We start from the raw sequence: 14813 nt of genomic DNA, 5'->3' as shown, positions 1-14813 counted from the left end.
ATAACAGTATAACTCATTCACTAGTGGATATTGTTTTAGCTTCCCAGGGATCTGATACTGTATGTGACAATCACATTGGAAATTCAATTATTTCTGGTTGATATTTTTAGTTAGGACTTTCCTTTTCCTTTTGGTCTCCTGCAAAGCATGTTTTCAAGCACAAAACAGAGCTTCCTGTGAACTCACAAACAACTCTTGGCACCAATATATCACACTATATGGAATTGAATACTGCCTTCGTAGGGAGACACTTGTGAAGGTCCACAAGGTTGTAGTCACTGGGCACAGGAAGAACACGTACGTATGTACAGCCTATAGCTGTGACTTTTCTGCTTTTAATGATTGACGGGACATGGTAGCAATTCAGGTGTCTGAAGGACCCCCCACTGTGAAAGTATTGTGTGCGCAACTAACCAGAGGGAAAACCTGAAACAGACTCAGGGATTATACATCCCAACAATTTGGGAACTATTTGGAATTAGTTCCCAAAGAAGATCTGAACGACGTAGCTGGCAGAAGGAACGTGTGTGGTACCTTGCAAAGCCTATTACCATGGCAGTAATTAATTAAAAGATTGTGGCAGAAAGAATAGTGGGAGTAGTAGTACTAAAGGTAAAAGTGATAGATATCATAGTAGCTATAGGTCTGCAAGATATGATGAAAATATGTGCTTATATTGTTAAATATAGCTGTAACAATATTACTAGCAAATAATCAAACAAATGCTGAAGTGTACTCAGTTCTGCCGCTTTCAGTCAACTGCTTGAATACAACTAATTGCTTATTTAAGTTGTTGAAGCTATGTATTTATTGATATTACTTAATGGTTCATATTAATTTTCTTTTTGTTTATATTAAATTCATCATTATTTATTGGAATTATTTTAGTTATTTAAAGTAATCCAGTATACTATATTTTGAAGCCAGCCCATTTCACAAAAATGCTAAAGAAAAACAAGAGAAACTGTGTTATGGTAATAGCTTTATATTCCAGACAGTTATACTTTCTAACATTTCTCTAAAGAGAGCAATTTAAAAGGCTCATTGTGTTTCATCCTGTGCGGGGAGAAATGAAAGCGAGAAATGATACAGCATTTGCATGTTGCAACATTTACCTTTGGTGATAAATATACTTTTAATATGCTTCGCAGCTGTCTACTATTCCTCGCATATTAGATCAACTAAGCTGAAGGATGTTCAGAGTGGGATACCAGAGAAAGATTGAGTGCGTGTCAGCCATCCCTTCTGGTTACCTACACAAGATGGATGGTTTGCATGTGATGGTTAAACACCTGCAGCTACACCCTTCTACATGTGCTGATAGTGATACATCACTACCCTGTTACATCCTCAAACATTTCCACACAGCCTCTGAGGAAAGTCACAAAAAGCTGAATAAACTGGATCTCTCTGGGACCAATGTCAAATATTTTGAGGGTATAAATTCTCATCAAGGATCATTTTGCCCTGTTTTAAGTTTGGATATAATGTCTCTGAAAATCTGAAGCTACAAATTACACTTTGTTACTATGTTTTGAAAGATCCTAAATAAATATAGTTGTATTATTATGATTACAGGTTAAGGACAGAAAGTGACAGAATGGAAAGAAACTAGTGGCTTTTTTCTCAATCTTTTTCTTTATCAAAAATAGTAAGACAAAACATTTTTAAACCTCCATACTGTAGCTGATTATTCTTGCCACACTTGGGCACCAGACACAATTATTCATTCAACACTGATAACGTTTCAAAGCCTGATAAAACTTGTAAGCAGGGGCTTATCCGGCAGAGATGGAGCGGTACTATTAATTTAGAGTTTCTGATCATCTGATGAATGTAAATCGAATATTAACTTTCATTTAAGCTATAAGTGCGGTATCATGTTACTTTAACTGCTAAATATACTATTTAGTAACAGTCTGACTTTTGCACAAACAACAGATGCCTGCCCCTGTTGAAAAACAACGCTATTAGAGCAGTCAGTGTTGACCAAAACAGCGAAAGGTTGGCTTGAAACCAAAAACAAGGACTTGTTAAAAAGGTGAGGAACTGCAGACTTGGTTGATAATCCTCTGTAGACATTAGCATCTACTGAAAGTGATTAGGTTAGACTAGAAGAGTGAGATTGTTAGGGTACGATTATAGAAAGCCATTAAAAGGAATACAGTGGGATGTTTGTTGGATGTATTCTAGCATCTACCATCATTCTCAGGGGGTTCATCAAGTGTCAACCATTGTTACATAAAAGTAAGTGATACCCCTCAGTCCTAGGAAGCCAATGTTGTTCAGTCATAGCTCATTGCAAAAAGAAAGAAAATATCATCAGGGTTATAAGATTGTTTCATCTGGTTTTGCAACAAACTACTTCAGAACAATACAGATACATCAAAAAATGACAATTTTAGTATCATCAAGATTCAGACCGTTTAAAATGATATGCCTTTTTTATTTGTTTTAAGCGATTTTCAGATAAGATCAATATTTTTGCATGCAATGTTCTGATGAGGGACTGTACATACAACTTTTTTCCCCCTGAATTATATTCCCTTTCATCACTCCTGAAGGAATGACATATTTAAAATCTCACATCTGCCATTTCAGCCCGTCGTGGACTGAAATATCAGCTCAATCTAGCACGATTGCGGCGGGTCCCAGACACTACTCGACTGTGATGGAGGGCTGTGAAGACGAGGCAGAGCAGACACGCAGGGAGAGAGGAGCATGATGATAAGTGAGCTCTAGCATGCTTGTGCTGCACTAATCACGCTCTCCTGCTTTAGAAACACACAGGCACCTCACAGGTTATTGAGAGATAATGGAATTCTCTGGGCAACAGACACACAGCTAAAGAGAGATGAAATTTGAAAATAAATAATGCTAAATACTCTTTCCATCCTGATGTGTGTGTATAGTGGCTCTGACTAACTGTTCGTTGTGATGAAAGATGAGGAAATAAGGTATTAGGCAATATGGGAACAGAAACAAACCCAGCACTGAGTACCAACTTTAGACTCCTAGGTGCAAAATGGATCAATTAAAATCCCAAAAGACGATATTCTGATATCCAAAGAGAGTCATGACCCTTTCTCCTGGACTTGGCACTTAAGATAAAACGTTTGTAATTATGAACATTAAAAATGAAAATATGTTATCCCCGTGTGTATACACCTTGCACTATTTTATGTTTAGTTTCCCTTTTTATATGTTTTTCTTTCTTTTTACAGACAGTTTCTTAGAAATTAATTTCCAATCAATTTCTCATTAATTCTTGCACACATGACAAAGAACTTCAAACTTGCAAAGCTTCATTTAATGCTGGTCAAATGTACCCTCAACAAAAAAACATTATTTTATCCTAATTCCATTGTTAACATACTGTAATGCCATGGATGGCGGTTAATTGTCTGACAAACACGAGTCCACTCTTAACCCCAGCCCCATACAGTTATAGGATCAAGGTCTTGTGTTGTTATTTTAATAAACAGCTGCAAGAGATCAAGCCTTTTATGAACCCATTTTGACATTTACAAGAAGATTGACTCCTCTTTCTCATTTGAATATGGACACCCGTTAAGCACTGTTGGTCAAAGAATATCCACCAAGAACTTTAACCTTTCAGCCGGCACCGTTCTCTAACGGATTGTTAAGGGTAAACAATCACCTCACGTCATAACCCTTATCAACATCAAGATATCACAGCTGTACAAAATCAAATACTGTATTGTTTGCCTTTTAAGTGTTATGAAGATGTCTTTAGTAAACAAGGACCATTAATACAAATATATTAAGTCTCAAAGAGAGAAGAAATTATTCATACCATATTTAGCTATTAGCTCATTTTCATCTGCAGGTAAAGACATAACAATGAACGAACACTTAAACTTGAAATCTTCTCTTTCTAACCGTCATCAAAACAGATCAATCTATAAAATATAAAGACCGGAACATTTATCAGAACAAAAACACGAGTTCAAGGTTCTTTATTTGTCATACGAACATAGCTACGGAGTAGTTATGTCGATGAAAATCTTAGGTCACAGGCTTCTCCAACAGTGCAACACAATACAGAAAAACTGAAAAATATAGTGCAAGTAAATATTAAAAAGTAAATACAAAAAGAAAAATAGTTTAAAAAAAGTGAAATAGTGAAATAAGAGTCTATATGCAAGCTATTGCAATGATATATTAGATAAATAGATAAATAATTACTAAGTAGCAGATGAATGTTATATAGTTGCTCAAGGTCCATGTTTTTGCGCAATGGGAAAAAAACATATATAACAAAAATGTCCACAATAAGAAAGAAATCTATTTGAACCCAATAATGCATCGCCATGAATGACCCAGAATATTTAACAGACCTTGAAAGAACCACTACTGAGAAACCTTCCTTTAAATTCTGCATGATATTAACATGCCAAAACAAAGCCAACCAGCTGAACACTAAAGCAGAGTCCGTCTTCCTGACCTGTGACACACTTCCCCTCCACACACTGACGCACACACTCTTTCCACCAGTGCACCCTGTAGCTGTCACTCATTCCCCGCTGCAGTGACCTCTGTCAGGCTTGTGTCACTTTTTGCGGAGCGGGGTTATAACGCCATCTATACGCACTCACTCTCCATTTGTTTATTTATTTGTCCGCGTCGCTTCAGTTTCCAGTGTCTGCCTTCATCCTGTCAATCTTCTACTCCCCACTTCTCTCACGCCCCTCAGATGTCTTGTCTTTTTACTCGCCACCTCCCCCTGTTTTTCCCCTTCAGGTGTCTGCAACAGAGGTGTTGGATTTCACCTGTCTACAGATCCACTCTCTACTTTCACTGAGTTTCTCTGAACTTTGTGAAGACTTTTTATATACTCTTCTTTTCAGAACTTATCTGTATTTATGAAACCAAAACATCCTTCATTCCAAGCAATGAACGAAATAGGAGAGGACTATTAAGCAGTTTATCAAGAGAGGATGCATCTGAGTGATGTTGGAGCTGCTAAGAGGTATTGTGCACCACAGTTTTTAAACAGTATAAACGTTAAAGTTGCGAAACTTTGCTACTCTGAAACCACAACAAAGTTTATTTATGCATACGACTACATGTAAAGCGAAAGAGTTCACTCTTGGAGACAAACCAATAAATAATTATCACGACTCTGCAGTTCCCCCAGCTCAATGCGTTTTAGCATCTTTCAGCTCATTAAACCAAGTACTTCCTTTACTATTTTTAACTCAGTTAACGGTGTTTTTTAAGACCAACCTTTCCACAGGAGTTGGTAGAGAGTAGAGACCAAAGAGCAAATATTTAACCTACCGGAAACATAACGAATATTCACCATATCAACTTTCATGTAGTGATACTACGTCAGTGTTGGAGTTACGGCTTGTTGCACTGCCCCCAAAATGGCAAAGAAAATAATCCCTGAGAGCAAAGATTGTGAATAGAAGTCATTTTTTTAGATTCTTTTTACCACACTTCAACATGTCAGGGACCAGATTCAGATCACATCCTGCTCAATGAAATCCCAGCCAACCTCGACAAAACCCCCTGCTGAAATAATAATTGAGGATAGATGTGAATGATGTGACCGGAGATGATCAGGGTAGTGTGTGGCAGAGTTTGTCAGGAGATTTCATTTCAAGCAATTAAAGATGAATTTGATAAAGATGCAATGATGTCAATTTGTTTTCTTATTTGTGTTGCTGTATTGGAACCAGTTTCCTCCATTAAAAGGGTTTCTGTACTTGTAAGCCTTCACATGCTCATTTCTCAAGTCCTGTGTGTGTGCGTTTACATGTGTGTGCTTGTGTGTTCACCACAGCAGTGCTGTAAGAGCTAGATTTTCTGCGGGGATCATTAAGCACCAAGTTACTGAGGGAAATATCTCATCAGCTCATGAGCTGCACACCGGGGGACGAGCAGCAGGATCTGTGGCCGGCATCACAAAGCAAGTCTCCACTAGGTCTGAACACACAGGATAACACCTCGAGAACAGGTATCACGATGATGGCTACCAACCATCACCGGTAAGAAAGTTTATGCAAAATGTGTAGCTAAATGAATCCTACTTTAAAGAGTCAAGGACTAAAACATTTTTATGCAACAACGATCTGAAGGCTCAGTTCACACCGCAGTAAAAAGTGGCACAAATAGGAGTTTTCACATGTGACCCAGCTCATTGTGAACAGCACAAACTGATCGTTTACATTCAGATGTGTGCCTCTTTCAATGGGCTCCTAAAACAGATACTGGTCAGATTTTTGTGATGAACATTAGTATCGAAATTAATACAACTTTTTACATCTGGTATTTCAACAAAATAGACATTGGTCCAACAGGTCAAGTGGAAACGTTTTCTCAAGATATTTTTCCCAAAGAGCACGTGTAAACTTTAATGTACTCACTGTGAATGCTGTCCAGATTGAAAAGATATTGCAAACAGACATACAAATACATTGGTTACAAATGTTTTGGTCTAGCTTTAGTTTGGTGTGAGTCATAGTTAGAGTCTATGAAACCCACTGATTCTCTGAAGTTAACTGAGCAGTTGAACTGTGCAGCATGGGGATCAAACCCGGTTCCAAAGAGCCTATAATCTCACTTTGTGATACAGCTTCCTGAATTTGTTAACCTGGGTACATTTACAGGAATTCTTCCTCTACACTCTGAAGAAGTTTACCAAAACTTTTGAAATATATATAATTAACACCAGCAACAGTAAACAGAGGACACAGGCTAATGAGTCCCATCATTTCCCCCCACCGCGCAGGGTGTATACTTAACCTGTCCTCTTCCTCAGTACACAAGGTACATAATCCCGACCACAATACTAATTGTTATGATTTCCCCGCTCTGAAAGACTCTGATAGGGAGCTTTGTTTTTTTGTGCAGGATGAGCAATCAAGATAAAGTAGGCCCTTTTTTTATCACGGTCTTACAGCAATAAAAGGGAGGAAAGAGTAGCCCCTAAATACTACCACACCAATCTTTCCATCTGTATTTAAAATGTTCTACATCTTCAGTTCCAATAATATACACTGAGCAGATTCTGAAAGCATACGTACTTATATTCCCTTGGGCAATGAATTGGTTCCTTTGGGCATGTCCTTGCACACTTGGCCTATTAGCAGCCGGGATGCAAACTCATCAGGTATGAAAAGGTTACAAGGATCCAAAGTGCCTCCCCCTCAGGTTCAATGTTAGCAGCACCTTTGACCATTTTGAAAATATATCTGTAAGCCTCTGCAAGGCTTGGTCTTTAGCTTTGACATAGGATCTCAAACTAGGAATATTGAATAATCCCTAGAAAGGAAGGGGCGTACATGACGAACTAAAGAAGGTGGATTCCTATACAGATCAGATACAGTACTTCTTAATTGGGCCGCTGTCAATTTCTTTCTTTATCTTTCTAGACTCACTGGGAAAAAATGTAGGCTCACTGGGAATTGTTCATCTCCTTTTTTAACATGTTTTACAGAAATGTAACTAAATGTTAATGCTCTCACAAACCTCAGCCTTTGAGACGTTATTGATCTAATTGCATTTTCAACATTAAAGTAAATGTCCAACAAAGATTCCTATCCTTTCCTCACAAAGAAAAAAATGACATAGCCTACTATAGCTAAAGGTGAAGTTAAGATGTACAATTTTAAAGAAAGCTGTTTTAAAGCACTCTATATCTAATGATTTCCACATGTTGATGTTTTTTGACTGCAGGCAAAACGCCCTTGAAGGATTGGACGAGACAGCACATTGAAAATGATATTGTTAGGTCAATTCATTTCACGCTAAAACTCAACACTGACTTCAGGAACTCCTGCATAGTCACATGAAGGAGTGATTTGACTCTGCATAATGGACAAGGATAGACCAACAAATCATACAGGAAGATTTGGTAAGATTTAGATTGAGAAGAGTTCAGTTGTGCCCAACCATAAAGACTTTAAATACTAAAATGCTTCCCGAATCTCATTAAAAATCGTATAGATGCAAATCCAGTTTTTTATGACTAAACTTGGAAAACTTGCCGAGCACTGACCTGACGTCCAGCTGAGAGGAAGGCTGTGTGTTTGCATCCACCTCCATGTGATCCATGTGTGTTTCTGGGGAGCTCTCAAGGTGATACTGACACATCTTCTTCTGAAAATAAAAAAGAGATTTGTTATTATGCAAAACTCAAGTACTGAAAATGTGCTGATACTTTTTAATCACTGAATGATAAATTACATTTATAAGGATCAAAACCATGGACTGTCAAAACTGCTTTAGAGGTCACCACATTGTGTTAATCTGGTGGCTTTATAACAGAGAGTAAAACCCTTTGCTCCCACTCATTGTAAAACTTGTTAGATCAGTCTTTGATACATTCAGCTGGGTTGCATCGTGACAAGAAAGCGCTTTATGTGTGCTCGAAAAACCAGATGGATTCAGCCCTCCCTCCTGAGTCCTGTGACTTTAGGGTATATATCGAACATATGAAAGCATCTATCCATAGCCCTTACTGGCGCCCCATTGTTTTGTATGTTGTCTGAAAGGCCAACAGTAATACAATACAATATAAGCCAGATTCATACTTTGTATAAAAACATCTGAATAAATGAAATAAAATGCATCCATGTCATACTTGAAGAGAAATTTGATTTGTAAACTCGGTATGATTAAATTACAAGTCTGGTCTAAAACGCACATTTTTGACGCATGCCCTTAACTTATACTATCGTGTGTAATAGTGCCTGCTGTCTCTCATTCTTGCGTTTATTTTTGATCAATTGACAGACTGGGCAGCGGTCCCAATTGGAGGATCATTCAGCAAATTGTTGCGCACGACTTGGTGACATCAGGGGTGAGGGATCCTGAGAAATGACTCCGATGTGGGTATGACGACAGTGACCGGTAAGTATAAATGCTCAGACGCGAAGTTATCCACTCATACCTCCAGACCCGGCCCAGGTCACCAAACGCTGCGAGAGGCTGAGAGCAACGAGCATCAACGCGAGCTCAACAGAGGAGACACTTTGGACACTTCCCAGGTGAGTTTGGCACACTTTAGAATAAACATACAACGCAAATGTGTCCGTTTTATGTATTAATGGCTCCGTCTTATATATTTGTGTAGGTGCAATTTATTTTTGCGTTGTTAAAAATTCACCTTGGAGGTTTTTAGGCAGCGTTTCCATCATTTTCAATTGTTTCTGTCCGGAAAACAAGTTTAAAATTCGGCTGCAGTTTTCATTTGTTTTTAATGCCGATTCGTTTGTTTTTACTATTGCCTTGATTTTATTAGAACTTTTAACAGTTTGGAAAACAATAGCCAACTTACTGAATTTGCTGTTAACAAACTGAAACCGTTTGCAATGAAACAATGATATCCTCCTCGTCTGAAAGGCGAGTAACAATCGAAAATAAGACTCGCGGTTTCGATATTAAATCTTCTTCAACATACAGTGTAGACATATGTTAAGAGAGTTCTCATTGTTCTCACATTAATTTGATCTCTTGTACCATACCATTTCCCATAGATCATAATCTATTTCTTCATCAGAAGACCACCCACATTACCATGAAGTCGACATGTCTGCTCCTCTTGGCTTCTCTCGTGGTCTGCAACATGACTGTGTGTGGAGGACAGGGCTTCCCCACTGAGGAGGAGACAGACGGCAGGACCATAGACGACATCATACTACAGAGAGCAGAGAGTCTCCTGTTACGGTCCATTCTCAGGAAGATGCAGGATGAATACGGCAGAAACGGTGCGTAACATGGATTTGTGTCGGATCAATGTTCCAGGCATAGATATATTTGGTGTAAAAGAGTGCCAATAAGTATCTAAAATGTTGGATATTCCAATTTTAAAACGTTGTTAAATTCAATGTACCAATACTATGGCATTGAAATCGGGGCTATTTGCCTTATGTTTAAATCGGAAGGCTCTAACTGATGGCAACATCTTATAAGCAGTTTTACGTACTTTTCGTTTTTAATTTAGATTCAATTGTATCATCGTGAAGAAAGAATGTTTGTTAATGTGTTTTAAATTGTTACAATTGGTTAAGAATCTAGTTTCAATGTATTAGTTTGCAAGGAATGTGGACCAAGGCTAGACTCATTGGTGCGTAATTTACGCACGGTCTATAAAAGCTGGAGAAACACTTTTTAGCAGTTAGAGAAACTTAAATTAGACTTTGATCTCCTTTAATTAATCTAAATGTTTTCCCTTTTCCAGAAGGGTCTTCTTCTCAGACAGAATGGATGACAAAACGACAACATCCCGGTAAGAGGTACATCGAGGATTTGGAGAAGCGGCAGCATCCGGGGAGGAGAGAAGAAGATGAGGATGAACAGTACGTGGATGTTCAAAAGAGACAGCATCCGGGCAAACGCGAAGATGAAATGCACTCTTTCATGGAGCTCCAGAAAAGGCAGCACCCGGGGAAGCGCGTCACGATGGAACACGTTTCTGAAAACCCCATTGTGCTCCTGAGTGAACTTTCAAAACGGCAACACCCGGGGAAGCGCTACCTGGTACTGCACAGCAAACGCCAGCACCCAGGTAAGCGCAACTTCGAGGATGAGGAGGACGACGGGGACTGGGACGCGGATTCAGATGGTTACGAAGAGTTCGCCGAGTTAGAAAAGCGTCAGCACCCAGGGAAACGGTTTTTGGATAACTCCAGTCCGGATTTAGGCACGAACAGTCCCTGTGATGTATTGGACCCTACGAGCTGCAGCAAGACCAATCTGCTGCTCGACCTTTTAGACAACATCAACAAGAGCCATGTCGAGGAGAAGAGACAACACCCGGGCAAAAGGTTTGCACCCGAGGAGGATTTAGTGGAAGCAGAGTAGAGTAGGTTAAACGGTCTGGTGCCCGTGCACTGTTTTATTGTAAACAAATAAATGTGTAAATGAAGTGACCATAAATAATTATGAAAAATGAAAAAATATTTTGTGCTACCGTTTTTCTTTGAGCGACAGCATAATGTATCATCGTTGCAAAACATCTCTGCTGTTTTTTTTGGGATGGCGAAATTGTCTTTATATATCTAAATATCGCTGATTATGGTTTTCATTAGAGTACGTGTCATATCTTGAACTTTATTAAGGAATTATTATTATTAGAAATATTAACTCTTTATTTTATTAATTAGTCAATTATGGTAACAGAAGAATGACACCTTCAGTCTCCTGGCTTTGGCGATGTTGCCTCTGTGAGGAAACACACGCTTGTCAGTGCATCCTGAAATATGATCTATGGAAGTGTGTTTACGACTTTGCAGAGGACATCCCTTGATTGGTTGATTTATGTTTATTTATTTTATACTTCTGTATAATATAATGAATACCACCGCAACTATAAAGTTTCACTGATTATTTTTCTACATATAAATTGCATGAATTAATTTTATTTAACCTATTGTTGTAAATTCAAAGTTATACCTTTGCCTTGAAGTCAAACCACCAATGTTTTTGTTGGACAATAAAACGCATTGGTAAAAATGTATGGCTGAAGTTGCAGTAATTCCTGCCTCAAGTGCACTATCAAAGTATTTTTAAATGTTTCAACCCAACAGGTCTAAGTGTGTCCAACAAGGCAAACACTGTCCCTTAGCTTGATCTAATGGTTCATGCAATTCAACTGCACACACACTGTGGCAGATATCCTCTTCTCACTTTAATTGGGCTCATTCCATCACAGCAGCTGCCTACACAGGCCTGATCAATATGCAAATTGTTTCCTCAATTACATTCATGGACACTTTATGGGAGAGGAGCTCCACTAAATGGCACACACAACATTCAAATCCAGCAGTAACGTTTCAGTGGAATGATAAACCATTAAAAGATGCACACAAATAATTTCAGCATAATAAACTCAGGAGGGAGAGCTGAATCCATCTGGTTCTTTTGAGCACACATAAAGCACTTTCTTTTTACGATTCAATGCAGCTGAATGTATCACAGGCAGATCTAGAAGTTTTACAATGAGTGGGAGCAAAGGGTTTTGACTCTGTTATAAAGCAACCAGATAAACACAATGTGGTGACCTCTAAAGCTTTTATGGTTGGGCACCACTAACCACTATTCAATCAAACCCTCACCAAATCGTACTATATGAAACTGTCTTTTATATATATAAGTAATAATTTTTTCGTCAACATGAAATGCCTCAAGGACAGGATGCAATGGGCAAATAATACTAACATATTATTCAGTTAGGTCCTTTGTGGCTTTGGCATTTATTTTATGTTAAGGTCATATGTAAACTCTCTAAAAGGTTAATATCTTATCTGTGAATGTGGAAGTGATATACACACACACACACTTTTATTACTCGGTCTTTAGTTTAGCGTTTTTGTTTACAATTTGGTTTTTTCGAGCCTTAAAAAATAGGCAAAGTCCATTTGTGACAGCTCATCACAGGTTATTTTTAATGTAGATGTGATATTTCCTTTTAAATTGGGGTCATATAAGTTTGAAGAAGTAATTTGAAGTTGCGTAGTCATGAAGGTAAAATTACCCAGGACTTTACAATACAAAATCAAAAATCAGGATAACATCTTAAACATTATTTTACGTAGGCCTAACAGAAATACTTTTTCCTTATACATTCAATCATCATTAGATTTTTGTTCCTGATCCCAAAGATTGAGAACGGCTGAATCAGTCCAACCAATTATACTAAAGCCTATTTGACTAATTAGAGGCCTCAGAGAATAATTGAGCTTTGACTTCATGAACATGGCATTTTGTTTTATCGCAAATTGAGCCGAAGGCTAAAACAATACAAAGTTTATAAAACTATAAATTGAAGGTGAATTAGCTAGTTTAAGGTCCAAATGTTGCACAATGCCGCAGGGTAGGTTATAATGCAAGATTCCATATAAATGCTTGTCACTTCAGTTAATTTTAATGCAAATTCCTGAACAACTTATCAATTAATAAAATCCAACTCAACTGACACAGTTTCCTTGCGACCCATTGCACACCAACATAATGAACTCAAAGGTAGGGTAGGTAATTCACTTCAGAAACACTTTTTGATATATGCCATGGAAAGTTATATGAGGCCCTCTGTGTCGCGAGCGTCGACGGGGGAGGTCCCCTCCGCGAGGTGAGGCCCCACGCAGTCTGCGTGATCTGCGTGTAGGGAGGGGCGGCCCTGCACATATTTCATCTGTGGAATCCGTGGCGCTGTAAAAAGCATGTCCAATTATCTGCCCCGGCCCGCGGCAGATAATTGGATTGCCTACCTGCCTGTCAGCCTTCCATCTCGTGCACAAACTTATCTCGTGCCCTCATTGGTCATGTGTGTGTTGGCATGGCCGTATCTACCATTGAGGTCACCGAGGTCCGGACCTCGGTAATAGTTTTCGAGCTGTGTATACAAAACTTGTGAAATAATTGCACTAAATGGGGTTCTTTGTAGTACTTCCATTTACTGCCGATGGGGGCGCTGCATAACTGCGTAGCCTCGATTAAAGCAAACAGAAGAAGACGACATGTATCAACAACAAACCACCGCAGGCGAGCAGCCCGGACTTGTACCAGAGCAGCGACGGAGTTTTGAAGTATCTAGAGATCTGAGTCCAGTGGGCTGCTTGTGTTTCTGTTCATCAGGACATCATATGACCAGCAGATCCTGTGTGAACGCTCTACGTTAGTCAGTGGACGTCCGACAACATGCACACTGTTATTAAAAAGTACAATATATATAAAAGGCATTGTACAGTATGAAATATTATCGGATATAACATTTATTATAACTTGAAATGGAGCCTATAAGTACAGTTGGTGTAATACAGCAATAACACATACAATGTAATGCAGTATAAAAGTGTTCAATTAAATTCAAGCTTTAAATGTCTGGGTGTAAACAGGAGCAGGGGAAGCGACCAAGTGACAGTGACAGAAAATAACAATTTATTTATATATTGAACATCACTGTTCAAACTGCCTTTGAAAATGAATGTCACACTGAATGACCTGGGGCCTGATGCATGATGCTGCTTATGTATCCCGACCCCCAACAACACACACACATTCATGACCCAACAATAGACTGAGGCACTGGACTGTTTTTCTAATTGGTGTGTATTGATGAGACTGCCGCTGGTGTTGCCAAAGATATAAGTCATTAATGTGACCCCCTGCCTGACAGTGTAAGACACACTGAAAGAAAGATGCAAAAACCTAGACACCGTGACAGGTTCAAGTTGCCATGGGAACTGCTAAAAAGATTTAAAAAAAAAGATATGATGTGGGTAATAGCAAGTTCAAAGTAAAATCAATAAATTGATATGCTTTTAGGTGCAATCCCACTCTCTTTATATATTTTGTCCCCCGTCCATCAGCACCCTCCTCCCACTGTGTTACCTTGCTCCAAATCTCCTTCATACACACATTTGAAAACTAACCTTATTAATCAAAACAATTTTACAAGGAGGAATAGTCTAATGTCTCTTTTTTATTAGAAACTCAAGTGTTATGCACAATCAAACAGCAACACAGTGAACCAACATCACATTTATGATAATAAAGAAACAATTTTCTGTTGACAAAAAAATCAGTTGTAGCCATCTTGAATAATAATGTAGTAATTTATCAGTGAGAAATGTGTTCAATGGTGCAACTTTTTTACAAAGACATAGACAGATAAATTCAAATGGAATTAGTTGAGTCAAAAGTATTAGTGCTCTACGGAGTCCCTAAAGATTCATGAAAAAAAAAATCATTGCAGACTGTTATGTTTATGTAGGGAAAAGGCAGTGCATACATTATTTGAGATATATTTTGAACTCAGACTTCATTTTAAGGACATTTCA

General features: G+C 38.4%; 1 protein-coding gene across 2 annotated transcripts; it reads left to right on the top strand.

Moving 5' to 3' along the window:
* The first annotated feature begins 8931 nt into the window (after positions 1-8931).
* Positions 8932-11420, top strand: trh (thyrotropin-releasing hormone). Of its 2 annotated transcripts, none has more exons than XM_010785469.1 (3): positions 8932-9020; positions 9510-9740; positions 10214-11420. In XM_010785469.1, the coding sequence occupies exons 2-3, from the start codon at positions 9551-9553 to the stop codon at positions 10834-10836; spliced, it is 813 nt and encodes a 270-aa protein (XP_010783771.1). In that variant the 5' UTR covers positions 8932-9020; positions 9510-9550; the 3' UTR covers positions 10837-11420. The 2 variants fall into 2 exon arrangements, with proteins under 2 accessions (XP_010783771.1, XP_010783772.1); XM_010785470.1 differs by having other exon boundaries at positions 8938-9020; positions 9533-9740.
* Positions 11421-14813: the final 3393 nt, after the last annotated feature.

Source organism: Notothenia coriiceps, unplaced genomic scaffold (genome assembly GCF_000735185.1).
Source record: "Notothenia coriiceps isolate Sejong01 unplaced genomic scaffold, NC01 NC01_scaffold00027765, whole genome shotgun sequence".
Lineage (NCBI taxonomy): Eukaryota > Metazoa > Chordata > Actinopteri > Perciformes > Nototheniidae > Notothenia > Notothenia coriiceps.
The sequence above is the reverse complement of the archived record's forward strand: the minus strand, read 5'-3'. Positions and strand labels throughout refer to the sequence as shown.